Source organism: Melospiza georgiana, chromosome 4, assembly GCF_028018845.1.
Source record: "Melospiza georgiana isolate bMelGeo1 chromosome 4, bMelGeo1.pri, whole genome shotgun sequence".
Taxonomy (NCBI): domain Eukaryota; kingdom Metazoa; phylum Chordata; class Aves; order Passeriformes; family Passerellidae; genus Melospiza; species Melospiza georgiana.
In genome coordinates, this window is record NC_080433.1 from 74,833,442 (window position 1) to 74,861,122 (window position 27,681).

Below are 27,681 nucleotides of genomic sequence, written 5' to 3' on the forward strand. Positions count from 1 at the left end.
CTGTCTGGCGAGTGTGCCTTCCCTGCTTCTCTCCTGCAGAAACGTTACCCTTGCTCCTTCTTGGGGTTAGCCTGACAGACGGGAGCAGATCACTCCTTGATTATTTATAAGGCATTAATTTTAGATGAATATTGCTGGAGTAACTGACATCATAAGTAGTTTTAGCAGCGAGCAGAAGAGCCTGCTTGCAGATTGGAATATGACAGGCTTCACTTAGTCAGTGTCCTGAGACAAAATCTGAGTGTTTGAGGGAAGAACAAGGAGTGGAGGTGGCTGTGTAAGCCAGGACATTGTTTTATGTCTGTGCCACAGAACCCCGACTCAGATCAGTGGAACTGTGGTGTCAAAGCTGAGTTCAGCAAGACAAAAGCAGAACAGCAGCAGTGGCAGCCCCTGCCTGCCAGTGTCAGGAAAGACCTTCTGAGAGTTCTTACACTGCCCCAGAGTAACTTCTGTTGTTAAAGAGGCAAATAACAATCCTTGTACACACCTTGAGGTGCTTCCCTTCCTGTACTGGCCACAGTGCAGGTCTGTGAGGTGTCTGTGTTTCCCATTGTTTCTTGGGTTACATTCATTGGGAATTAATGCTCCTGGGAAAGGTCTCTATGAAGAATCTGGTAAGAGAACCAAAAAAACTTCCTTTTTTTTCCCCCCTTACTTTGTGTCCTTTGCACATTCCAGACACTGGGTTTTGAAAGAGTTGGCTGGTGCTGCTGGTTTTCCTATTATGTTGTTTGCTCTTTTCAGAGGGATGTTGCTGAAAAGAAGATTATATAATCATGCAAATCAGATTGTATAATCCTGAGCAAACTGTCCAGAGGGGGGAGAGGAGGGGACTCACACTGCTTGGCTGGCTGGGGGAGCTCTCTCTGCAATCACAGACTGGGCCCTTCTGGGGCTGTGGGAGCTGCAGCCAGCCTGGGAAGTGTTTGTGGATATTTCTGGAGTTCGCTGTCTCCGTGCTGAGCTCTGCCAGCAGTGTGTATTTACACAGGAAAAGTGCAAATCAGTGACGTGCTCACCCTGCAGTGCCTGTGGGACAGGGGGAACCTGACAAACCTGCACTAACAGATAGTGCCTACCGATACAGACCTGCTGCTGTGGGTCCCCAGTCAAATTACTGCAGTTGTTCATCCTAAAGCACAGCTCAGGAAATGCTCTCTGGGACTGTTGCTGTCTGTTGTGCCCACATCAGATGGCATGGTTTGCTGTCAGATTGGTGTAATATCTGAATGTGGAAGGGTTTTGATTTATGCCTCATTTCTCACTGCAGTCCATCTCATGGCCGTTTTTGTTGCCCAAAGTTCAGGTCGCTTTCAGGAGCCAAGGCAGAAGTGAACGAACAGAGCAGTAAATGTGTGCACAAGGAGTGCATCCCTGGCCTGGGACACAAACTGCATATGGCAAGAACTGTGCAAGCCTTTGGAAGTTTCTGAACTCTTCCCCTTTCTTTTAGTAAGTCTGATTGCTTGCCAGGCTTGACTGCTAGCAGCCAGGGTATTAAATCACCTTTTTATGAATGGGGGCTGATATTCGGCACAGTTTGTAACTATGAAATACCTAATTACTGTAGATCAAAGTGTTGGACAAGAAACCACTGAGGTCAGGAGCCTTGCTCTGTTTTCCTTTCCAAATCCATCAGTGGAACTTTTCTCAACAGAAGTTACCAGGTATCTGGAGATGCAGCTTCCACAGTGTCAAACTGAATTATTCTGCTGTGCCAGGATAGCCCAAGCTTGTGCCTGAAGTTGAGTCAAAGTGCGGTTTTCCCCAATACGTAGGCTCAGTTTCCCCAAATTCCTTTTCTCCTTTTAGAGGTTCTCTAGTGAGTTTGTGTCCCCTGGGCGCCCTGCAGGAGCTCCCTGGGGATTTAGGCATTCCAGGTTTGTTTTCACTAAAAGGCATTGTTCCCCAGCAAGTGTGGAGAGAAATGGCTACTGAAAACTGAGGAAATGTTCTATTTTTTTAGAAAAGCTGATGTGTCACTTTCCTCATTGACTATGAGCTGAATAGACATCCAACCCTTAAAATACTTTCTCCCCCCTTTTCCTTTTTATTGCCTGGAATCCTAAGAGCTTTATCATTTGCAGTCATAAAATGAAAATATACACCAAACCCTCAAAGGGCAAGTATGAAATTAAATTATATTTGGGCAGCTGTAACCTTTTAAAACGATCAGATTCCAGTTAATGTATTTCTTCCTGTTCTGAATGCTGCCATGGTGTTTGATGGTGGGAAGCAGTCCAAAGGGCATTGGGAGATAATAAATTCACTGGAAATTTCACCCTGAGGCGAGCCTCCATCCACCAAGGCTTCCATTTAGCAGGACTGACCTAAAAATCTTGTCACATCCAAAGGTCGCCTAGGTTGGGCTTGGTGTGTCCCATCCATCTCTCGTGGTGCAGAGAGTGACAGCAGAGCTCAGTCACAGCATCAGGGTGTGCAGGACAGGCAGGGCAGAGGGAAGCAAGGGAGGAAGGGAGGACGGTTCTGATGGCAATTTTGGGGCTCCTGGGCCAGTTTTGGGAGCAGAGCCCATCTTGGGGGTTCCCTGCTCACTCAGGGCAAGGGGGGACAGCTGACCATGGGCTCTGGGGCAGGGCAGCCCCCAGGTGTGAAAATGCCATGGGATCCTGCTGGGGCACCCTAAACTGGCCCTGAGCATCTCCTGCTTGCTGCCAGCCTGGTCAGGCAAAACAGCTCACAGCTCACGCAGTGCCTTACTTCAGGAGGGGCAGAATCTGAAAAGGTGGCACTGATGACACTGGGAGGTGCCATCTGTAAGAGCAGTGGCTCTAAGGGAACAATTTGACGCTAATTATAAATATAATTTTATAATTATAATTATATAAAAATAAATGTATATTGTACTATAATATTTATCATAATATAATATTATGATAATTGTAATATATAATATTAAAATATATATTATACTATGATATATATTATATTTTGTAGCTAGTTATATATATTAAATATATAATATACAATATAATATATAGTATGTAGTATGTAATATATAATGCATAATACATAAAACATAAAGCATAATATAATATAACATACAATATAATTATAATATAGTATTATAAGTATTATAAGTGTTGTAATATAATAATTATTATATATTGTAAATCTGTATTATAGTATTTATATAATAGTAATATACATTTATAATTATTTATTATTATGTATTATTTATAATTATATATTATTTATTGTTATTATAATTACTCCAGTTAATTTGGTAAGATATTTCCAGTAATAATAATTTGGTAAGATACTTCCAATAATAGTAATTTGGTAAGGTATTTCCAATCTCACGAGGAAAATCTGTGCTGTGCATCCTCTAGGATGTTGCTTATCCTAAGCTCATTAGAATCAGTATAATCCCCTCACACAATAAATGAAGGCAAAGGGCCCTTCAGGATGACTGCTGTCTTTCAGTCAAAGTTCCTCCTTCTGCAGGTGAAAGCTCCCTGTGCTTGCAGTATGTGAAATATTGAGCTCAGGGCCTGGAGTTGCAGAGCAGAAGTGCGTTTGAAGAGATCTGACTCACCATAATTGGTCTGCCCTAATTGGGGATGAGCCCTGCAGCATCTGTCCCTCGTGTGCTGGGGGTGTGAATCTCCTTCTCCCGATTCCCTGGAGGAGGATCACACAGACAGACAGACAGACAGACAGACGGACTGCCAGTCACTGCTGGGCTGAGGAGCCAAGGGCTGCCTGTCCCACAGCCTGGCTGGGGGGCAATGGGAACTGTTCAGGGTCCTTCTGCAGAGTGGAACACCCCACTGCTGAAGGAAACTGCTGTGTGTGCTGCAAGCACCGGGCTGATTCTCTGGGACACATTAAGGTGAAGATAAAAATGGGAAGTGAGTTATTAAATAAAATCTCTGTAACCTTGGCCACGCAATAAAAACCCTCCAGTGAAATACGCAGGTTCCCAAATTCACAGGATATTCACCAAGTTAAGTTTGTAACTCCTCCTGGAAATGTGCTGACGTCTCTCCATGAATTTCAGTAAATCAGATCCTTCTGAGGAGGATTGTAAGTTGTGTGTTCCCATGCTTGTTATTTTCAGAAGTGTTTCACACATTCTTACAAACATACTATATTTGAGGCAAACACAGTAAAGAAGGGCAGGATTGGCCAGCTGTCAGTGTTTGTCTTCATTTTCCTTGGGTTCACACTCCGCTTTATGTTAACATATATGTTCTCCACACAAAGCCAAAGGAATTTGCAGGCAGCTCTGGGGGAGTTGTGTGCCCTTCCCCACATGTTGTGTCCTGAAAATGCAGCTCTGTGCCTTACCCATGGGAGGCTTTGGGGGAGACAGAGCCTCTCTCCATCTGACTTGTACAACAAGAAAAAAGGAAATGTGTGTTTTTCATGAGATGCAGAGAGGACACATACAGTTCACTTTGAATTCAGCTGCTGGCACAAAATTTTTAACAATTACATAGACGTGCTGAGCACAGATTAGCTACTTATTTCCTTTTTTTATTCAGGATAGTGGGATGAGAATAACCTTTAGCCATGGATGCCTAACATGTGTAAATCATCTGGCATAACATTGCGAGTTCCATTCCAGTTTTTATACAGCGAGATGAGGGTGATGAGCTCAGACTGTTCCCACTTTATGTCCCTTTTCTGCTGTGCCTCAGGTTCCTTCTTCATTGTCCTAGGTAATTCCAGTTAGTAACTAGTAATGATGGACCATAAGGTCAGAATATTTCTGTGGTGTCTGGAGCAGCAGGACCAGCTGCCTGTGCAGTTCTGGAGCAGCTGGAATTTGGGAGAGCCGTGGAGAAGGGGTCAGTGTGGACTCCCAGCTCCCTGTGTCAGTGGAGGTGTGGATATCTCAGGACATTGCTTCCCTGTGCTTTCATAGCCACGTTCCTTCCATTGCATGCCAGGTGACTCTGGGCAGTGGTCAGTGATGCTGATGTTAATGTTAACAGAAATATGGGTGGTGGGGGTAAGCATTGCATTTCATGGCTGTGGTGCTGGCAAGTGCCTTCTGCTGCTGCAGCCCTGGTTTTCCTGTGGTGAATGTGATCACTGAGCAGAGGCCTGTGCTGTGCCACGGTGTGAGCTGGAGAAGCTGAGAGATGTCCTGCAGTTGCTGATTTTGGCACAAACAGGGACTGTCCCTGCGTAATGGAGGGCTGCAGTGTTGTGCCTCATTCCTGCCTCCCACGCTGGGGCCCTGGGCAGTGCTGCTGTCTGTCACAGAAAGTTCCATGGCAGGAACGCTCCAGATGTCAGCCGAGGCAGGCACAGACCTTCCCTCTTCTTGTGCTGGATCCTTGTCCCTGGTCTTTACAGAGGAAAGGACTGTGGGGAGGGCATTGCTGCTCTGTGCGGGGAGGCAGGAGATTCCCTGCTTGCCATTCCAGTGTGGGATGGAGATAAAGTTACCAGTGGCTGGTTGAGGAAACATGAGTGCTGCTCACCCTGAGGAGCACCAAGAGGGTCACTCAAACTGTGGAATGGAGATAAATTTACCAGTGGATTGCTGAGGAAGCAATGCCACCCTGAGCAGCTCCGAGAGTCACTCAAACAGGCTGCACATCACCTGAGCAGGCAGATGTTAGAACATCTGCCATGGGCTGCTGTGAGCATGGGCTGGGCGAGTCAGGGCTGGGGCAGAGCAGCCATCAGGGGTGTTTTCTGACCCGGTCACTGGAAATATCCATGTTCTGAGGAGTCTCTGAGCTCAGGAAATGAGAGTGTGACCATTCCATCTCTGTTAGACTGGTGGGCAGAATGCTGGGGGTAGCAAAGGAGCAGAAGCATGAGTTCCTCTCTAATACTCCATAATAATAATAGGAGTAAGTCTAGGTATTGTCCGTGCTTTGCCAAAGTCACTCTTAGCCTTGGGATGTGTATTTCACCTGAAAAAAAATAAAATATCAAGTTCCAGACTGAATTAAACACAGAACTGTTAAAATAGCTTCTATTTGAGTAGTGCCCCTAATTCACACCCACTCAGACACCTCCTCACTCATTAGCTCCATCCTCAGACCCAAGAAACTCAAGTGAAATGAGAAATTTGGGAATGAGGTAATGAACAAAGATTTCTGGAGGATGTTATTGCTTCATGATAGCATTTATTTCTTGTTGGTGTGACTGCAGTAAAAGCTTCTTAGGGTTTCCATTGCAAACTCTTTGGTGCTCCCACCCCTTCTGCTTTGTAGGCAGCTACTCAGCCAGAAGCAATTTAAAATGTGCTTTTACATCAATTTTGACTCATTTTTTTGGATTGAAAAGAGTTTCGTGTTTTGATACTTCATTATAAAACATGAAAATTGCTGGGGTTTTTTCCTCCTAATCCAAATTTCCAGATGAACAATTTAAAGATATGGATTAGCTCTTTTATAACCTAGCTGTATGATTAACAATTGAAAAATGTCTCCTAAGATGATTTCAGTACTTTACATGGTTTTGTACAAGCAGATCCATCTTTCTGTTACAAATTTCCATACTGGAAATTGGTGTGGAGGGCACTTTTCAAAAAGCACTGTTTTCATTCAGGAGTCTATTTCCTTTTTCTTTTCTTTTTTTTCCAGTTTACTCAGTGCCTCAAAAAAAAGTTGTGGAAAACAGATTTAATAAATAATCAGGTGTGGATCTAATGGTTTATAGAGCTTGTTGGTAGTTAATCAGTGGAAATGTAGTTACTGTGGAATTCTTTGGGAGGTAAATGGCAGTGTGTGGCCTTGTGAGGGACATCAGGACATCCTTTTTGCCTCAATAACCAGAATTCAGAGGGGTGAATTTGTGCATTCACTCTTGTCTAGTCCAGAGAGCAAATGCTGAAGAGGCAAAGCAGAGTGTGGGCCCTTTCTTTATGGTGATCTGTGAACACAGAATGGCCCTGTGGCAGGGAGGGATGGTGAGGAGACTCCATGGACATCAGGAGGCTAATTAATCACTTTATTATACTATATTATTCTATATATATATTCTATATATATTATAGGCAATATATAGACTATATATTATACTGTATTATTCTATATATATACTATATATATACTATAGACAATATATATATACTACATATTAGACTATATTATTCTATATGTATATTCTATATCCCATTACATCTAAACTGAATCTGCCAAGCCCTCAACACACTGCCCAGAATCTCATGACTGTCAGCCCACAGTCCCAACACACACACACCTGGCCCTGACAGGCCAAGGAACCAAAACCCCATCACTTTGTGTAAATAATCTCCATATTGCATTCTGCTTTTGCACAAACGCAGGCACAGCAAATGATAAGAATTGTGTTTTCTTTCTCTGAGGTTCAGAGAATGCGAAACCGATAAGTATTCTTGGGAAGAATTGTGCCTTGCTTTTCTCTGGGAGGAGAAATGTGGTGACATAACCCAGATGGGACAGTGGGAGGAGTGGCAGTGCAGAAATGTGGAGAAGGCTGGATTTTCCCTGGCTGGACTGATGGTAGGGACAGAACCTGCCCTTGCAGTGGGAGCAGGAGGCTCCAGCCATTCCTGGCTGTTGTAGCACCAGAGCAGCCCTGCAGAGTTCCAGAGTTCATCTCATGGCTCCTCTTGTGCTTGCACAGCATGAGAGGGACGTGAAAATTAAAGATAAAATCCCCTTTGACTTTCAATTGCGTTGTTGTGCCTACAGCTCCCTAAGGCTCCAGTGCAGGCCGTGCCAAAGAGGAGCATTGGGGTGGGATCCAGCTTTGTGTGCATGGGTGGCAGCCTGGCCCTGCAGCGTGACTGGACCTTGCTGGCTGCAGTTCCTGGTGGTGGGAGTCAGGAACTGAGCCCTCAGGGACCTCACGTGTTTGCAGAGACCACTCTGAGGGAACAGATTCTCCACGAATTAAAGACTGAACTTCCGTACGTGTCCTAATGGAGTATGGAAAGTGTCACTTTTCCCATTACATCAGGGTGAGCATGGAAATAGTGAGATGAACCAAAAAACATCTTCTTATGTTATTTCCTGAGAGGTTTGCCAAAGCTTCACAGAGGTTCCAGGCTCTCTGGAGTTTTATGGGCTCCATTGGAGGGGGAGTTGTACAGAGCACACCCATTTTATCATTAAAATCAAACAACAAATCAAACAGCTATTGGTTCTGTTACTTCATTCTGTTAAAGAGGGACTTTCCTATAGCTAAGCAAACTCCATAATAATTACATTAATTGAGAGCTTTCTGCTCTCTCAGCAGTTCTGTGTTCAGATAATGGCACTCCCATGCTCTAACATCCCCTGGGTGTAGCCTGTGCCCCCCCCCAAGCTCAAGCACCCCAATTAACCAACACACATTTGTGTTTTAAGCATCCAGGTTACCAGCTTCCAGCAGTGGGGTTCATTTGAAATTAGGCCCTCCATGAGTTCCAGGTTGATGGGATTCCCTGTTGAGAGCATCAGAATTCTGACCAAAGCCAAACTCAGCTGCTTTCTGTTTTGGAACACAGATTTCCCCTGACACAGTGAGGCTCAAAATATTCTGGTTCAAAACTGGGAATAATCCCGGTTCCAATCTCTTTGCCAGTGATTGGAATTGCAGTTTCCCGCAGGTCCAACAGGTTTGATGGACTTTGTCTGCAAGGCTTGTCTTTACCAGTGCCCAAAACAAAAGAACTGTGCTCAGAAGAGGGGATTCTGTGTGGGTAAGGCCAGAGGAAAGGTGGGTGTGAGCTGGAGCTCTCCCTAGTCCTTGTGCAATATTCTTTCTATAGAAAGGGATCCCAGTGTGCTGCTGGGGAGGACAGCTGCTGCCCTGAACTGACATCTGACCTCACAGGATCAGGTGGGACTTGTTGGCCTTCTTGGGGACTTGGGAAAGGAGATTTTAAAGCAATGAACATGGAAAAATATTACATGAGAGGTAAATTTATTTGAACGTATTTGAAAATTTTCTGTGCCACAGACGCTCGTAACTGGAAAGGTTATACTGGAGGAGTGACATTCTTCTCCCCCAGTATAATAACCTTGTTCTACTTTGTCCGTCTCCAGAAGTAAAATTAAAGGAAATAAAATAAAATAACTTACACAGCTGAATAAAGATGCTGTGTCACATTCTGTTAGTATTTTTTGCTAAGGAAAGTGGGAAACAGAAAAGAATGTCTTCTGAACTGTTTTAGAAATCAGTTTGGTTTGGTTTAGTTCTCAGAGCAAGTCCATTTTCTTCTGCAGCTCGCATGGTCTGTCCATCCCGGCCTGCGCCTTTCAATGTTCTTCTCCCACCTGTGGTTGCTCCTTGCTGGGCCCTTCCCAGGGAGAATTGGCACGGTGGAGCAGCTCAGACACAGTGCTGAGCTCCCTTCAGGGCACAACCATCCCACTCCTCCTCTCTGGAGGAGAGCAGCCCCGTTTGTGATGGGCTGGGCACGTGTCACTCCCTGCCTCCTGCGCTTTGGCCGCACAGCACAGCTCAGGTCAAAGAGCAAATTAAATTTCCGAGTGAGCTGAGTAGATGTCGCTGAACTCCTGGATGTGTCAGATAAGTGAGGAACAACGTTAATTTGTCCCTCCAAGGACATTGGGTACAGCTGTAGGATACTTCAGGTTCAAAAATGCTCTTAGTGTTGGAATGGAAACAGACAGGAAAGAAAATGTTCCTCGTTTGACTGTTGGATATCACAGTTAATACATAAAGACACAGATATAGGGGGGCAAAAGGTATCCAAAGTGAGTTTTTACATCTGTTTATTTCCCCTCCCAACAAACTAATTTGGCATTGTTTCTTCTGGTAGGTGATTATCATCTCTTTACTTCATTTACTGTCAATTGACGTCATCTTTACTATCATCTCATCTTACTTTAAAGAGGGACTTCGGTATTTTAGGGCTCGCTTCTTACCACAGCTTTTCAAGAAAAGGTTTCCAGAGCAGGCTGAGTGCAGAACACCTTTGTCACTGCTTCATGCCTGAAGAAGAGGGACAAGTCACCAAGGAATCTCAGAATATCATCAGTATATGAGAACCTGATGCCATATCAGCATTCAAGTCAGCAAATCCATGTTCTGAAAATAAGAAATGCAGTTGACCTTAATCTTTCCACTACAAGCTCTGCACTTAACTTCAGGAGACACGGAGTATTCAGATTTGGAGTAATTAATTCAGTATCAGTCCTAAAGCAGGCACAGATTTTCCCCGACTTAATTCCCTGTTGAATACAACAACTTAAAATGCAAACAGAAAATCTATAAATAAAAACTGGAGAAAGAGTTGCTTAAGGAAATGTGTGTAAAATAGTGAAATGCCTTAATTATAGCTCAGCAATCTGAAATATATAGAACCTTATTTACAGTAATTCTGCTGGCAGTGCTTGCTTGTTAACCACTCTGGGCACTTAATGGGTAACAATGAATGATTTTGTACAGCACCAGGCAAGTCAAGGAATGCAATATGAAATAAGGGTTTTGTCAAACGGCCGCTCGGAGAATTTTGGTCTCTCAAATGCAAAATTACACTTACTGGAGTCAGGTGCTCTGAGCTAGTTACAAAAATCTGGATAAATGTATAAAACCCAAGCTCCTGGGAAGCATACCTGTGGTAAACAAATGGGCAGTAGTGAGGTTTTTGCTGTGCAGTGAAATGTCTGGGGCACTTCAGTGACTTGGAGCTGCTGGTTTGGGAGAGCTGTGCTGGAGCAGCCGTGTCCATGTGCAGCCCTCACTCAGACACTTCATGTTGATTACAGAGCAGTGCTCTGCACTGGGGGGTAGCTGCTGACAGAGGCAGTGCAGTTCTCAGAACCCTCCTGGAGCTGCTCCTGCCTGCTGGCACTGCCCACATCACCTCCGGCCATTTTACTGCATCCTGCATGAGCAACGGGCTGTCAGAAGGGTGGCCTTGCTCTAAAGACATTCTTTGGCCATTCTTTCTGACATCAGAAGGTCCATTGGCATAAAAATAATTAATAATAGGGGCAGCAAGAATACATTACATTCTGGCACTGCACAGCAAACTAAAGGAATAAATTGTTGCCAGCTTGGTTTTTTTTTTAATATTTTAGAATATGTACAATATTAATTACTTTCCTCGAAGGGGATGCTTTATCTGCAGCATTTCATCCAACAGGCTTTTTCCATAAGACATTATCAAATTTCCTCTCCAATTGCACTCCACATAGCCACTCTATTTCAATTAGTGTCACATGGTGTGAACATGGGATGTATGAATATGTGGGCCACTTGGGCAGTTTTCCAGCTAAAATCTCTTCACTTGTAAGGAGCAGGCAATCCCAAACACACAGTTTGCAATGATGTTTTATCCCAGAGACGAACACATCTCGTTGGTCTCTGATAGGAAGTGTCCATTGATAAGTTCCTGCAGTTACATCCTGGGCAGGGATTGTCTTCTTGCTGGGGCTGGGACAGAGGAGCCACCAGGTCTGGGCTCTAATCAGGAGCTTCCTTCACCCTTCCTGTGTCACCAGGAGCTGCCAGCTGTGCCGTGGCTGCTGCTTCTCACCTTGTAATAGTTGAGCAGGATTTATCCCCTGGCAGAGTTAAGGATTGCTTTTCAGGGAAAATTCTTCCCGTTTGAGGGTGTTAGAGTTGGTGTCTTTGCCATAGGAGCTCCTGCAAATACAGAGTGGTGCTTTAGCTCAAATGTGTGTCCTACCCATCAAAGTCACACCAGTCTCCAAGAAAGCTCAGAGCTGCCATGAGTTGCACATGCGTGTTTGGCTTTGTTCACGGTTCTAGAGTCAGAGCAAGCATTGTTGGGCCTGGAGGCTGCAGTGGGTTATTCCCAGGAGCAGGGCTGCAGCCTGGAACCCTGGAGATCAGAATCCTGTTCTGGGGAGCCCTGTGGTCCCTGGTTCTAGCAGTGATGTTTTTCTAACATGAGAGGGGTGGTGGTTGCTGGGGCTGTGCCTGGGCACAAGCGGAGCCTTGTTCTCTTCGTGAATGCTGCACAGTTTTTCTAATGAGAACTTGTTTTCCTCAGCGTTTCCTTCTAAGTCTCGGGGCTTTTTCAAGGCTAGAGAGACTATTATGTTGTCTGGTCTGACAGAACAAGATGTCAAATATGACTGAGCACAATAAATCTTGTTCAAAGTTCACCTTCATGGAGCACATCTGATCTTGGTGGAAACATCATGAGTCAGAATTTCTCTAGGTAGAGAATTCCTCTACATGTCACCAATGCTCTCTCATTAGAAGCTGTACATTAATTATCTGTTAACTAGCCCAGTCCCAAATTTCTAATAATTATTATTGTTCCTTGATGTGTGATTTCCTTACCTGTCCTCTTCTCTTTGGCTGAATGCAGGGAACAGCCAGGATGGGAGTTTAAAAGGAAGCCAGCTGGGTTGTGAGGCCAAGGCAAGGAGCACTGCAAAGTTCCAATATTTAGCCTATTTTCTCTGTTGTCTGTGTGGTTCGCACCCACATTTTGGGGTGAATTGGTGCAGTTTGCTGGTTTTTGGTTGGTGAATAAAGGAAACTTTAGTGCAGACAAGGTCCTTTGCCCCAGAGTTTGCACTGGGAGAGGGCAGCTCCTTGTGGGTATTGTTCGGGATTAAGGCAGGTGTGAGGTGCAGCAGCAATAACTCTCATCTGTGCTCAGAACTGTGTGGAACAAACCAAAACAAAATAAATACCCAAATAAACCAAAATACTGTTACATGCCTCTCAGGATCCTGAGCTCTATATGTTATTAATAACATATGTTATATGTTATCGTTGTTATTATTATTGTTATTATCTGAAATGACCCCAAAGTGGAAGCTAGCAAATTCACCTTGCAATGTGTTCTTTGGTGAGTTTTTAGAGGAGCCTGCTGTCCTTGTGTTCCAATATTATCTTTGTATTCTGAAAATCTCCCATTGGATGCAAGCAAGGGGCACTTAGAAGCCTTTGCTGAAGTTTGGATGTACAGTTACTGTGTCCCTTTGAAATGCTTGACTAACAATCTTTGAAGGAAACTCAGACAAAAATAAAATCTGGCATTTCAAATATGTAAATAAAGAACTTTTTTTGGTAGAATATCTAGCAAGCATTGCTACCAATCACTAATGAGTGCAGCTTTAATTCTAATTTCTGTAGCTTTTATCTATGTTGCCAGTAATTTTAAAAACCTGTCTCACAGTAGGACGTACATCAAATGTTTGTTTTCAGTGAATTCTTTTTTCCTTTTCAACTAAAAAACCACCTGAGCAGATTCAAAATTAGGCAAAATTGCAAAATTCTTTTTGCCTTAATGTAAGTTTTCATACCTTATGGAAGCATAAATTTGAGGTAAAGAAAAATGAAATTCATGTATTCTGAGTGAGTCTCATTTTATCCCATTCCCCCCTCCCACCCCTGATTATGCAAAAAAAAAAAAAAAAAAACAAAACCAAAAACAAAGAGCAAGGCCATTCATGTGTATATTTTTAATGATGGGTCTCGGAATGACAAGAAGAAGAAGAAAGAAATTGAAGTGGTGGATCAGTCAACAGTTCAGACACTCAGGGGCTGTGGTTTGTAAATTCATCACTGTGGTATTGTCACTGAAAAATACTTTATCAGAAACAAATTTATTGCAGTCACTGATTCAGTTCCCGCCACCGCCTGTCTCTCTCTGTTTTGTTTTTTTTATGAACAGCTCTTAATCTCCACTGTTCACTAATAAAAATATTTTAATAAGAGATAATACTGTAATCCAAACGCCTATAGGTGCTTGAATCAACTATTGCTGCCTGTGTAATTGCTGGCACTTTGTTCAACCCTTCTGAAAATTGCTGTTAAATCTCATTCTCGTTTTCTGTATTAATAGAACAAGAATTCATTCTGAACGTAGCCTCGGAGCAGTAATGAGCATTGTTAACGCGGAGCAGCAATGCCCACAGGGAGGTTTCCAGAGCTGCCCTCACCTCTGGGTTTGCTGCTGGTGTGACACAGAGTCATCCAGCCAAGAGCTGCTGCTCCATTCACAGAGTGCAGCTGAATATTTCTGCTCCATGTATTGGGAAAATCATAAATGGTTTAGGTGCTGACCTAGGGAGAAAGGATTTCTTTTGTTTGAAACCTTAAAAACAGAGGGGCAGCATTAAACAATTAACAATACCTCCTGCTTGTTTTAAAGTGTATCAAATTGTGCTCTTGTTCGGATGATTTTGCTTCCTTGCAGGTTTTCACAAGAGGTTAATGAGAAAAGATTAACAAAACGTGCAATATTGTTATATTATTATATGTACATATATAATATATACATACTAATATTATTAATATAACATAATATTTATAATATAATATAATATAATATAATATAATATAATATAATATAATATAATATAATATAATATAATATAATATAATATAATATAATATAATATAATATAATATAATATAATATAATATAATATAATATAATATAATATAATATAATATAATATATAGAATAGAATATATATATTATTATAACTATATTGTTATATTGTTATATAATAGATGTTACTTTTTAATTGCTTTTTCAGAAGCCCAGTTCTGCCTTCTTGAATAAGCATTATGTATCTTCTAAAATTCAGAATATTACCCTTATTTATTATGTATAGCAAAAATAAACCTGCCCAAAGTGTAGTGCTTCACTGATTACAAGGGAATGCCTTGGCCACAGTAAAGCAGTCAAGGCCCTATAGATAAAAAGTCCTTAAATCCTACACAGGGTAAAAATTAAGAGGCTCAAACCCTGTGTATACCAGTGTGATAGAGAATAACATTGTTTTCCTTGCTTTTTGAGGTGTTGGTTTCATTACTGTGTAGGATATAAGGACTTTTTATCTGTAGGGTCTTGACTGCTTTATTGTGGCCAAGGCATTCTCTTGCAATCAGTGAAGCACCACAGCTTTAGGCAGGTTTATTTTTGCTAAATATAATAAATAAGGGTCATATTCTGAATTTTAAAAGATACAGAATGCTTCAAGAAGGCAGAATTGGGCTTCTGGAAAAGCAGTTAAAAAGTAACATCTATTGTTTGTTTATAGCTAAACGATTATGGTTCCTCTCCCCTGCCCATATGCAATATTGCATGTTTTCAGATGTATTTTAGGTGATAGTTGAATATTTCTGCAGAGATTTATTGATTGTTCCAAAATCTGATGCCACTAGAGAAGCAGACATAGAGATGTTGTTTTGTTGGAGTTCAGTTTGTCCATTAAATGAATTACAAATTATTGTCATTTAGCTGTCTTTCACAGCACTTGGTCACACCTTTGCCCTTTCCTTGGGTATGGGCTGGAGATGTCCTGAAACATTTAAATATGAATAGACAAATTCAGTAATACAAAAGGTCAAAAAATAGCGAAACTTTAAGAAAAGTTCTGCATGCTGTGTATTTCTTTCCATTTTTTGAAATAGGAGCAATCTTCCTGGTTAAATATGTTTCAGACCTTTACAATTTCATAAACACCTTTTTCATTTGAGAGCTGGGCCTGATACTGCTTTTTCTGTAGAATAGTTGGTTTGTGTGGCAGACAGAGACTTTTAAGAGAGGACTCTAACAAGGGACCTTTTATAACATTTTATTGAATGTTTGGTTTTAATTCTCAAAATAAATCAAATTGAGGTGAGATGTTGGATCTGATAACAGGAGGACAGAAGGTTTTAAAAAGCATGAATGAAGGCTTTATAGATTTTGTTTCACCCCTCCTTCCAGGTTTATCCATACCACACTGTGTGTTTCCTTCTCTTCAGGTGTGTCCATCCCTGAAGTGAGGGCAAAGCATACATTTGAAATTTCATATATTCCATTTTTTCACCTGGAAATAAGGCTTTGCTCTGGGCTGTTGCATGGAAAAATCCCTTCCCCGTATTTATTTCGTCTTTGCATCTATGTAAGGTTTCTTAGAGAGATGCAAAGACCAAATTTGCATCTATCTACGGTTTCTTAGATTTAACTGGGGCTTCTAGTAGTTAATGGACAGCATTTTAGTCACATATCAATACATGTGTATATTTATATTGACTCTAATGGTTCCCCACAATCCCACTGAGAGTGGACTTCTACAGTCATTACTAAATACAATTTTGGCATTCCCTGTCCCAGACACCTTACAGCCTGGTGAAAACAGGGAAAACATGGCAAGTAAAATAAAGAAACAGGGAAAACACAGTGAGTAAAATAAAGAAACATGAAATGGAAGCACAGAACTGTCTCAGAAGGCTTGATTTATTATTTTATGATATATATTACATTAAAACTATACAAGAAGAATAGAAGAAAGGTTTTCATCAGAAGGCTAGCTAAGAATAGAATAGGAAGGAATGAATAACAAAGGTTTGTGGCTTGGCTCTCTGTCTGAGCCAGCTGACTGTGATTGGCCATTAATTACAAACAACAACATGAGACCAATCACAGATGCACCTGTTGCATTCCACAGCAGCAGATAACCATTGCTTGCATTTTGTTCCTGAGGCCTCTCAGCTTCTCAGGAGGAAAAATCCTAAGGAAAGGACTTTTCATAAAAGAAGTCTGTGACTTGTCTTCAGACACACAAGTGCTAAACAAAAAATGCCCATTGGAGGGAAAATGTTTTCTGTGCCGTGGGAGAAGTTTTGGGAAGATGCTTTATTTATATTTATGTATCACAAATAAATATTATAAATATTATTTATAATTATATCTCATAAATAGCTATGATGGTTTCTATGCTGTGTTGCTCCCCATCCCACGTTTTCCCCTGTCTGTTTCTGTCTCCCAGCAGTTGTATGCTGCCCAGCTCGCTGCCATGCAGGTGTCTCCAGGAGGGAAGATCCCTGGCATTGCCCAGGGGAGCCTTGGTGCTGCCGTGTCCCCCACCAGCATCCACACAGACAAGAGCACAACCAGCCCTCCTCCCAAGAGCAAGGTACTGTACCCACCCTGGGCCTCTGGGGATGTCCCCCTGCAATGGGAGAATATTTGTTGTTAAAACATCTGGGAATAATTCAGCTGAGGAATGCGGGGACAGAGCAGCCCTCTGTGGGTGACAGCAGGAGCTGGGTGGAACATGTGTCCTTCCTTTTTGTTAGTGCCCTCCAGCACGCTGTCCGTGTCCTTTATCACGTCAGGAGAGATGCCCTGAGCTGACAGTGGTGTCCTGTTTGTACCCCAACAGTAAAGCAGCACGGATTAAAAATAACCAGACAAATAAATAGTACCATTGTCAGCCCAGTGAGATGCATGTTCAGGGAATGAGAGACATGGCTTGAGATCAGGAGCTGCTGTGTTGGTGGATCAAGCTCTAGGTCGTCTCTTTTCTCTCTCCTCACTGCAGAGTCTCTGACTTCCTGTGGCTTTTCCTTGGCTTGGCCTCTTAGAGCAAGAAATCACCAAGCTGTGCAATACTTGATTGTAGATTTTTGGGTTTTCTAAAAAGTGTTTGGTTACCCAGTTTGTGCATTTTACAAGGGGGGAATCTTGTGTGTGGCTGGCAGCTTGCAGATCTCCTGCACTTTAAGTCTCAGGGTTGAATTTGCTTCTGCTGTGCAGCAGGAGAGTTTCTCAGGAGATCTCAGGGGCACAGTGTGGGTTTTGTGGCAGTTGCAGGATTCCAAGGCCTGCCATGTCTGCTGGTAACATTGGGCATAACCACTTTTGCTGGCAGCTGTCGAGATCAGCTCTGTTTTCTCCTTTGTTGTATTGCTTTTTCATAATTTCAGGAGTGCAGTGCCTTTGCCTTGCAGCTCCGTAGGAGACAAACAGAACTTATTTTTCGAAGAGGAGGGGGGAATAATCTAAAAAAGTGGGCCAGAAGGGAAGGAAGGGGGCTCCAAAAGGCTGTAGAACTGTGCAGAGTAAGTCCTGTGCTGCATGCTGTTTTCAATCTGCTGTGTGCCAGTTGGAGGCTGGGAGGGAGCGCGAGGGAAGGAGAAGGGAGAATGCTGAGAAATGATAGAGTGGCTGTGACCTCCCAGCTCTTGCTGGAAATCCCAGACATTGATTTCACTTAGCATTCCTGCTGAGAGAGCCGGGAGTTCAGCAGGTATGAAAGAAGGAGGCTCTGTTCTAATGGTAATGGTGTGTGACAGACGCATCCCTCTGTCTGTCCTCAGCAGCAGCAGCAGCAAGGTGGGAGCTGCACTCAGGGCACCTGACCTGCCTGGGCTGCTCTCAGCTCTGAACCCAGCCTGGGAGCACAGCTACTTATCATACTAAACGGCAAAGAAACCTTTCTGGAGCCCACAGCAATTAGAACAAGGCTTACACAATAGTGCAGTGGCCTAGCTCAGAAAACAGTGGCAAATCCATCACAATGGCAGAAACTGAGGCTTATGTGTTGGAGCTAAACACCTTCCTCGGTGTCTGTGTGGACCTTTCTGTGCTTTTTCAAAGCTTGTTTGTGTTCAACAGCTCTAAAAGTTTATTTTCTTTGCTGTTTTTTTTATATGTAATTTTTTTCAAACAGTTGTCAGGGAATACGTCTTGAGTTTCGCAGACTTTTTTTTGATTTATTTTTTTTTAATCCCCATAAGCAATTTGGTTCCTGAGGTTAGTTTGTGGTGATCTTTCTCACTCTTACTGTACAGACCTCCACAGAGGAGTAGTTAATGCCTCAGAATAGCTTTCAGTAAAAGCTGTTTACTGAATCTCTGCTTTGAGCCCACAGTTTACACTGGCACAGCTTTGGTAATACCCTCGAGTGTTTGGAGACAAGGAGACAGCCTCACCTGAGAGTGTGTCAAGCTACTGGCAAACATCTAGGTCACTTCTGAAAAGCTATGGCATTTTCTCCTCTCGTGTGGTGTTAAAGTTAGTGTGCTGCTCTTTGCAAGGATTCTTCAAAGTCAGCCTCAGCAGCAGATGGAACAACTGTTGGCTCTAGAAACGCTGAGAAGCATCAGGGGGAGCTTGCCAAGGATCATCCTTTAAATCTAGCAAGACTTGAAAACATCCCTGAAACTCCTCTAAGACCTTGGCACCTCCTGTTCTGGCAGGGCTTTTATCAGTGGCCCAGCAGTGTTTGAGCAGGGCGGCCCTGCTCCCCTTGCAGCAGCTGTGACCCGCAGAGCCCGTCCCTTCCCTTTCGGGGAGCCTTTCAGGGCTGTGTTCTGTGTGCTGCACACGTTCTGGCAGCCCTGGTGAGGAGCTGGGCTGTGCTCCCTTCCAAGGAGGAGCAGAGCCTGCCAGCAGAGCGGAGGGAAGGAGCGGAGCTATGGAGGCTGTCCAAGGAGAGGCGCGCGCGGCCTGCGGAACCGGATTCAGCAATTTGAGCACAGCTCCTCCTGGAGTGCTCGGGGACAGCCGGGGTGCTGAGCACACCGTGCACATCCTGCCTCCCCCTCCTCAGCCCCTGAGAGGCAGCTAGCTCTGGGTTTGCCACATTGGGCTGCATTTCCAGAGCCTGCCCCGTGCTGCCCTGCTCCCAGGTGGAGAGGTGCAGGGAAGGACCAGGCAGAACAACTTCCCAGCCCTCCTTGTGGGGCATTTCAAGCCTTGCTTGCAAGTAATTTCTTGCTTATACAGGGCCAGGCACAAGGTAAAATAGAGCAGTGTTGTGGGCACTATGTTTATCTGAACTGTGACCTGTGCCATGCTGGTAGGCCTCCCACCTGATAGCTCCAGGCCTCAGTGCCCTCAGATCAGGTGTTTTATGCCTGCACAAAGACAGCAGCTCCAGCCTTCAGATCAGGTCCTTTACACCGTGCATGAGGACAGCAGCTCCACCTCTCAGTGCCCTCAGATCAGGTGTTTTATACCTGCAGCTTCACCCCCACCTGTAAATGGTCAGGGCCCTGCTCATTCCTGCCTTTGTGTCTGTTTTTTGATGTGGCATGGGTAAATACAGCATCCAGTGCCTGCACACCATGGAAAGGGCCAATATTAAATAACAGCATAAATACAGCATCCAGTGCCTGCACACTGCAATATTCTGGCCCTTTTCATGGAACCTTTCAAGTGCAATAGTTCTGGAGTGAGTTTGCAGTGCAGCTTGTAAATGCAGCTAAACATTCCCCGTGTTTAGTGGAGCAGAGTGTATTGTCTGTAGCATCTGCTGTAAAACAAGAGCAGTTCAGTGTGAAATGTGACAGGAGAGAATTCCTGGGCACTTCTCTTTTAACCTTACTGTGGCCTCAGCCCTAACCCTGCTCCCACTTGTGTCTCCATCAATGACAAGAGCACACAGATTGTCCAAATCAATTTTTTTTTTCTATTCAAATACCTCTGGCAGTGATGCTCTGCAGCAGCACCTGGGAGTTGTGACAAGGAGAGGAAATGTGTTTCTGACAGGGCAGGAGCAGCACTGAGCAGCTGGATACACACAGTCAGATTCTCCTCAGCTGCAATATTCAGAGAAATATCGATCTGAGTCTTTAACTGAAGAGGGTGCTTTGGTTTCACATTATCTGATCACCAAAGTGAACACTTCTGATGGAATTTTCTTCGTGCCACCTATGGGCAGCAATTCCATGGCCTTTGAAAGTTCTGGTGCTTGTGCAGATGGGCCTGGAGGTGGCCCAGAAGGTTCTGGTTCTCTGCAGAAGAGCTCCTTTTGTGGGGAGCTGGCTGTGGATTTTCCTATCCCAGGCAAAACTGATGGTGGGACTGCCCTGGTTTTGGTAGGAAAGCTTTCTTTATAAAAATATAGTGGAAAAAAGAAAAGGAAATTCCTTTTCCTTGTTTCCTTGTCTGGAGGAAATAAGAAAAAGGCCCTAAAACAGTAAAATCTGTATCAACTCCATGATACTTCTGATTCTACTCCAAGCAAATTGTTGACTTGAACTTCATTTTCGATGGCCACCCTAAGCAGCCGTGTTAAGTGCATTTGTGTCCCTTCCTCTCATCTCTCCTTTCCACATGGTGGTGCAGAATGTGGAATTTTATCCTGGGGAAGCGTTAGTCCCCATTCTGTGCATCACTCCCTTGCCACATGACTGATGTGGAGGAGCCTGGTGGGAAGTGGACGCACAGACTCCCTGTGCCCTCAGAGCTGCTAATTTTGAACGTGCTAATGGAAACCATCTAATTTAAACTGATAAAATGCCTGTGTACAGGTGATTGTGTTGCAGGGGTGCAAATTCTTCTCCCTGAAGAGCAGAGAAGAGGAACCTGTGTGGAACTAACCCACAGCTCAATTAGGCCCCATGTACTGATGGCACTCCTTGTCCTGTTCAGTGGCTGGAGAGCTCAGAGCTGCTGAATGCCTGAATGCCAAGCAGCAGGAAATTCAGGCATTTCTAAAATACTTCAGTATTTTACAGCTAAGGACAGCAGTTCTCACCAAAGCAATGCTAGACACAGCATCCCTGATAAAACACTGGGCTATATTTACACAACTTTTATCTCCAGCACTTGCAAGCTCTTCTATGTTTGAGAGTTTCCAGGCTGGACACAATTCTTCATATGCCACTGATTTAAAAAAAAAATAAAAATCCTTGCTAAATTAATCTATTAATCTTTTCAGCACCGGAATAACAATTATCACCAGAATATTATACATCAGTACATCCAAAACATTCCCAGTGATTGCATTTCCCAATCCCCCTGCCAGAGCATCAAACAGGTCAGAAATAGCTGTGAGATAATCAAGGGAAAGTTTACACACAGAGGCAGTGATGAGCAGGGAGCTGTGTGCTCATCTGTGCTGTGCTCCTTTCTCCTGTCTCCCTGCCCATCTTGTAGGTAATAATCTCCTTACCTGGGAGCCTTTCTCCTTTGCTGCCCGTGCTTTTGATCCTAAATAGTCAAATGGGGAGCTGGTGACAGAATCTTTGAAGTTGTTTTCCTCTCCCTTGCTCCCCTGCCTGTGCATCTGACATGCAGGCCCATAAACAATGACTTTTTAAACCATTTGCTGGAGCACAGGGAAATGATGAGTATTAATGGAACTTCTTAAGGTGCTTTTCTGAAATAGCAAATGGGCTCCAAACAATACAAGCAATGTTAATAGCAGCATCTAAACAGCAGCAGGGCCTTGCACAGCATTCTGCTGCCTAACAGCCCTCCTCACTTTCCTAAAAATAAATCTGATATATGGAGGGGCTGCTAGGATGCTTTTTCAGATGAGCTGTCCACAGCTCCTCTTCCCTGATCCCTGCCAGCCAATTAACCCTTGTCAGGCTCAGCTGGCACTCCTTACAGTGAAAACTGAGAGTAAAATACAACAAAAAGGGGAAAAAACCCTCCAAAATCTCTGCTGGCAAAGCAGAAGTGAGATACCCAGCTATCAATCAAGACTGCTTTATTCCTGAGAGAGAGGTCCTCAAAGCCACTCAGGGAGGAGCAGAGGGGTAAAGCAAGGGGTAAAAACCAGGCACTGTGTCCTTTCTCTGCTGTTCTTGGCTGTTAATGCCTTCTGAACCTGGTGTAAATAAATAAAACCGGTGGGGAGGGCAGCAGGCAGTAGCTCTAATCAGTTTTGTATCAGTGAACTCCATTCAGGTTACTCAGAAATACCTGAGCAATAATTCTCAGAAGCTTTCCTGACAGAGCTGCCCTTCTTCTGTCAGTTGGAACTAAGAAATGAGAAAGAGCAAGAGGAGACTGCATTGGTCCCAAATAAGAAAACAGTGTCACAGAGTCAAGGGTTTTTAATGCCACTGAGAGAGCTGTTGAGCTGGTGGTGCCAGTTGTCCACAAAGTCCTAAAAATAGCATTAAAGGGCTTTAGGAGAGCGTGCAATCTGGAGCTGCATAACACAACAGAGAAAAAAAAAATATTTTTCTGGTTGCAGTGGTTTTTGCTGATGCTCCTTGCATTTGGGCGGCCTTGGTCTCTGGGGAGAGTTAAAAAAATATAAAGAATATTTAGCAGAAGGTCTTTATGCTGAAGAAGGGGAACCTGCCATGAGGAGAAATACATGAAGTTCACTCTTCACTGTGGGCTGCTGAGTGTGGCAGCCCTGAAGAGATGGGGAGCCAATGTTAGCTCTAAGTTAAATACAGATAACAAACCAGGGAGTTATGCCAAATATCAGATCAATGCATCATTTCCTTCAGAATGGGAAATTCTTGTTAGAGGTCATCCTTTATCCCAGGGATTTTTTAGCCATCCTTTATTCCAGAGGTTTGGTTTTCAGCCTCTGGGCTGTTAAGAGTCTCGGAAACATGGGATGTGTTTATCCAGGAGCACAGGTGATAGCAGTGCAGCAATGTCCCTGTCTCATGGACTGGGGGGAGCTTGGAACCAAGCACAGAGCTCTCACTCTCCCAGGTAATTCCAGAATGGAACCAGGTACTTCAGGTCCTGGGAAATTCAATCTTAAAAGGGAATTAACTCTTAATTCCCTTTTGCAGCTCCAGACCAAGTGTTTGAGCATTTCCCTGTGTGTCAACGGCCAGAGAAAGGCTGTGTTGGCAGCTGTGTGTAGGGGCAGCAGCAGAGCCACCTTTTATCAAATGTACAGCTCCTTTTCAGCACAGGAAGGGAATTTCTGAGGTGGAGGAATGAAGTCCCAGTGTGATCAGCCTGCTTGCTTTGTCTGCACAAGGGTTTGCATCCACGCTGCATGCTGGATTTGACGTGAGCTCCTCTTGACGTGCTCTGACAGAATGCAGCTCAAAGGAGCAGCAGGGAAATGCCTTGTGCAGGAAGGGCTCCTGAGTGATAATCACCTAACAAGGCAGCTCCAAAAATATTTTAATCTGAAACATTTTAATCTCTAATCCCTGGTAGCTGTGGGTATCTGAAGAGAAGCAAAATTTAGCAGCAGAGTGGAAAAATCAGTTTGCTTCTCAAATTCAACAAGACAGTTTCTTTTGGATTAGTATTAACTGTAGATTTACATGAAGTGCTTGGCAACTTTTCACTCAGGTTTCTCAGAACTACACATGTGTTGTGCAGAATGGGTTTGAGCTGTTCAGTGTAAAATGAGCTGTTGCAAAAGAGGGATTCAGAGACATTATGTGGAAAGCATCACTTTAGAGTACACATATTTTCCAAAGCAGTGTGGCTTCGTGTTCTTGTTTTATAATGGAGCCTCCTTAAGGTCCAAGGTGCTGAAGTCTTGTGAGTGTGTAAGAATCTCATTTAAACAAAAATCTTCATGTTGTCATGCGTGAAACTTAGAGATTGGTATAAATGTATCTCAAAGGCTTAGGAAGAAGCTAAGAAAATTAATCTGTGAGTTACTTTTTTATTAAAGTGGGATTAATTTTGAGTCTCAAACGATAGAAGATTTCATCTTGACAATTCTGCTAAGACATAAATACCTCACAGCAGAATTAGACTTTCTGGTGTAGAATCTCCCAGTAAAAGTGGCTCAGTAGTACCCAGAGAGAAAATTCAGGAGTATCCGAAGAGAAAATTCAGGGAGTATCCAAAGAACATCAGAGGCTGATGAGACAGGATCTACCATATGAAACTGGTTTAAAATTTCACTCTTGGCCACATGTCCTCATGCGTTAATGCTGTCAGTGTGGATTCCAATGTGAACCTTTTGTCTAATGAATGAGTTCAGTTTCTGTTTGCTACATTTTTCCTTGCTGCTTGTAAAGCAAAGATAAGCTATTGCCAGACCTGCTAAAACAAAACAAAACAAAACAAAAAAATTAGGAAAAAAGTGTTTGATAAGAGATTTCTGAGTACCTTGGAGTGGAAGGCCATGTCTGTGATGGGAGCAGTGCACAGAAAGTTTTTCAATTTAGAGTTGCGATGTTACAAAAGTATTTTAATTTTTGAGGTATTTCATAAGTAAAGCAGCTTTAATTGAGTGTACAATTAGGAGAAGACATATGCATGTAGCAATCCTGGAAAGTGTTTTTGTCATGTTTCTTGTGAATTTCTTTCTTTGCAAAGGTGGCTCTCTCAGGGAGAGCAGTCATTCCAGGTCACTGATTATTTTTATCTTTAGCCATGCTAGGAGCTGTATAGGCTCCAGGTTACAGCTGTAAGTTAATATATTTTGAATTGAGCTTGTTGGTTGCCTCAGTCAATCTTGAGCTCTGCTAATCTAAAATCTTTCCTTTTTTCTGCTTTGCTTGCAGATCAGAGTGACCCCTTTTTGTGCTTATTTCCAATACTTTTAGTCTTCTCTGAAATTATCTTCTTTCCTTTTCTGGGTAGTCTCCTCCTAGTTTCAGATGTCCACAGGAAATAGAGTCTGCAATTAAAACACTGAAATTGATTAATTTATCTCTATTTGCTTATTATTTGTAATTTGTATGAATTATATCTCATTTGTATAAATGAGTGGATAGTCTGTACCTTCAACATTGTCTGTAAAGGCCCAGACCAAAGCTGGGGTGAGGAAAGTTCAGCACATGCACACAGACAGGCCTTGTGCACACTGACACACAGATGAGTGCTGAGGTTTAAAATCTCCCATTTGCACAGCTCTCAGCAGTGGGACATCTGGCATCTCAGATGGATGTGGTGTGTCCTGCTCCTGCCTTTCCTGTGATGGGGATGGTTCAGTGAGGCTGGAAGGATTCCCATGGTGATCTTTGGGACTCCCTTTGCGAACCCCTCTGGGCCCAGGCAGAGCAAATAATGCTGTGTAAATTCGTGTCATTACTGGTGGGGAGATAAAATTATCTCGTGCTTTCCAAGTGCCCCAGTGTCTTGTCTGGAGGTAATTAACTGGTGACATACACATTGAGTCAGTGCTCTAGGATTTGTGCCCAGAATAAGTCACAGAAACACAGCAGCTTTAGCATAGGAGAAAAGGGTGAAGGGTTTTTGTTTTTTTTTTTTTTCTCTTCTGGATAAGATATGAAAACTGCCCAGAGCTGGCCCTGCTCACAAAAAGCAAATCAGTCTCTTAGAATTCTTTTTTTTAAGATGTCAACTTCCCTCTCGTACGCTTCTGTGTGGACAAAGAATGTCTTAACATCTGTATGGAAGTCATCATTAAAATAAAAGGAGATCTGTAGGCATCAGCTCTGAACCATCAAGAAATGGCTCGTGGGTAACCTCTGACACAGCTGGAGCTCCTGGAGATGAGCCAGGGCTGGATTCTGTGCCCTCAGTGGAGCCCGTGGGTGCACTGGGGGTCCCTTCTCCCTGCCTGTCTCCCTTTCCATCTCTGACACTGTCAGCTCCTGGGAGGTACACTGCCCTGCCTGAGTGATGGAAATGCTCTTGGATGTGTTCCTAAATAGACATTTGTTGTATGCCTGAAAAGAATAGGCTGGTCTTAATGGTGTGGTGTGGGGGATTTTAAAGGTATTTTGTGAGGCAGTTGTCAGCATTACAAAAACTATTTTAACCAATTGTTTAGGCTTGAGGAGCAGCATGGAGTAGCTATTGTGTGTGGTTGCATGCATGTTCTCCAGAATTCACAGGGAAGGGCTAGATAAAAATCTGCCTAATTTGACATAATAGAATTTTAGCTTTCCTGTGATCTGACTTCAAATTCCTGCTGGGCTTCTACAGTGTAACAAAAATACTAGTTTGCTGTTGTTAATTTTAATTTCCAAGATGCAAGGTTTTAAAAGGAGCTGAAAGTATTCAGCATCTCGTGGGGACAAACTATGAGTCGTACTAATGAATCCAGCAATTAATGGTTCATTGTGCCTGCCAGCAATTTGGCCCCAGTTCTGGTCCTGATGGTGATTTCATTTCTGCTGGTGTGAGGCAGGAACAGCATCTGAATCCTTGTGCACCAAGGGGGGGCTGAATACTCCTTCAGCGCTCTTCTGCATTCAGCAGCAAATAGAATAAACACAGGTAGTCATTATAAATATATAGATATAGGTTATTAGATATTGATAGATATAGATTATAGATATATAGATATAGATATAGATATAGATATAGATATAGATATAGATATAGATATAGATATAGATATAGATATAGATATAGATATAGATATATAGATATAGATATAGATATAGATATAGATATAGATATAGATATAGATATGGAGAGGAAGAGAGAAAGAGAATTAAGTATATAGCATCAATAGTAGTTCCTAAACTTAAAGGGCTGCAAATGTTGGTGTTGCCATGCAGTTTCACAGCCATGCATGGAATAAACCCTTTTCACAGGTGGAAGGTTGTCTTGTCCCCAGTTTTGTGGGAGAGTTGAGGCAAAGGGTGCCTCTTTGCTTTCTGAGCCATGTACAAAGCACTAGGGTTTATATTTGGTGCCATTTTATGGTAACTTCACAGGGATGTTCGTGGCCTTGCACAGAAGGTTAGGTGAGGAGTGGCTCACTCAAATTCACAGAGAAGGTTTGTTGTAAGGTCAGGAGCTGTACCTGGGTCTCTTTGGGATGACCCGAGGGATCAGCAATTGGAAAAAGGCCTGGCTGCAACAATCCCAACCATTCCCAAAACATTATACAAATAACATTATACATAATATCATTGATATAATTATTAATAATATATACATTATATATTATATATTAATAATGTAACATCATTATTATAATTATTTATTATATTATTATATATTAATTATATATTATATATGGTTATATATTATATATATAGATTATAATAATAATATAATATCATTATTGTAATTATTAATGTCATTCCCAGGAGATGTTCTCTCAAGTGGTTGACCCCACATATGGGATCATGGGTGGGGTACAAGAATTAAACCAATCCTTCTCTGAGTGCAGTATTTACTGAGTTGTGTGTTGGCTTTCAGCATTCCCTAGAGTGCCTTAAACTGCCTCCAGTTTCTGCAGCTGCTGGTTGGATTTCATCTTGCTGCTAAAAGTAGATGAAACATAAAGATATCCAGCAGGATGGAGTGTAAATTCATTCTGATTTTAGTGATCTGGGATGTTTTCAATGGCATGCAAGCATTAAAGACAGATG

At 42.9% G+C, this 27,681-nt stretch overlaps 1 protein-coding gene across 18 annotated transcripts in view; it reads left to right on the top strand.

Moving 5' to 3' along the window:
• Positions 1-27,681, top strand: part of SOX5 (SRY-box transcription factor 5) — a 597,965-nt gene that overhangs the window by 527,127 nt on the left and 43,157 nt on the right. For 17 of the 18 annotated variants that reach the window (XM_058022190.1, XM_058022194.1, XM_058022195.1 and 14 more), the window contains one exon: positions 16,686-16,832. In XM_058022190.1, the coding sequence (XP_057878173.1) occupies positions 16,686-16,832 (147 nt within the window). The remainder of the gene's footprint in view (positions 1-16,685; positions 16,833-27,681) is intronic. The other variant, XM_058022188.1, reaches the window with a different exon arrangement.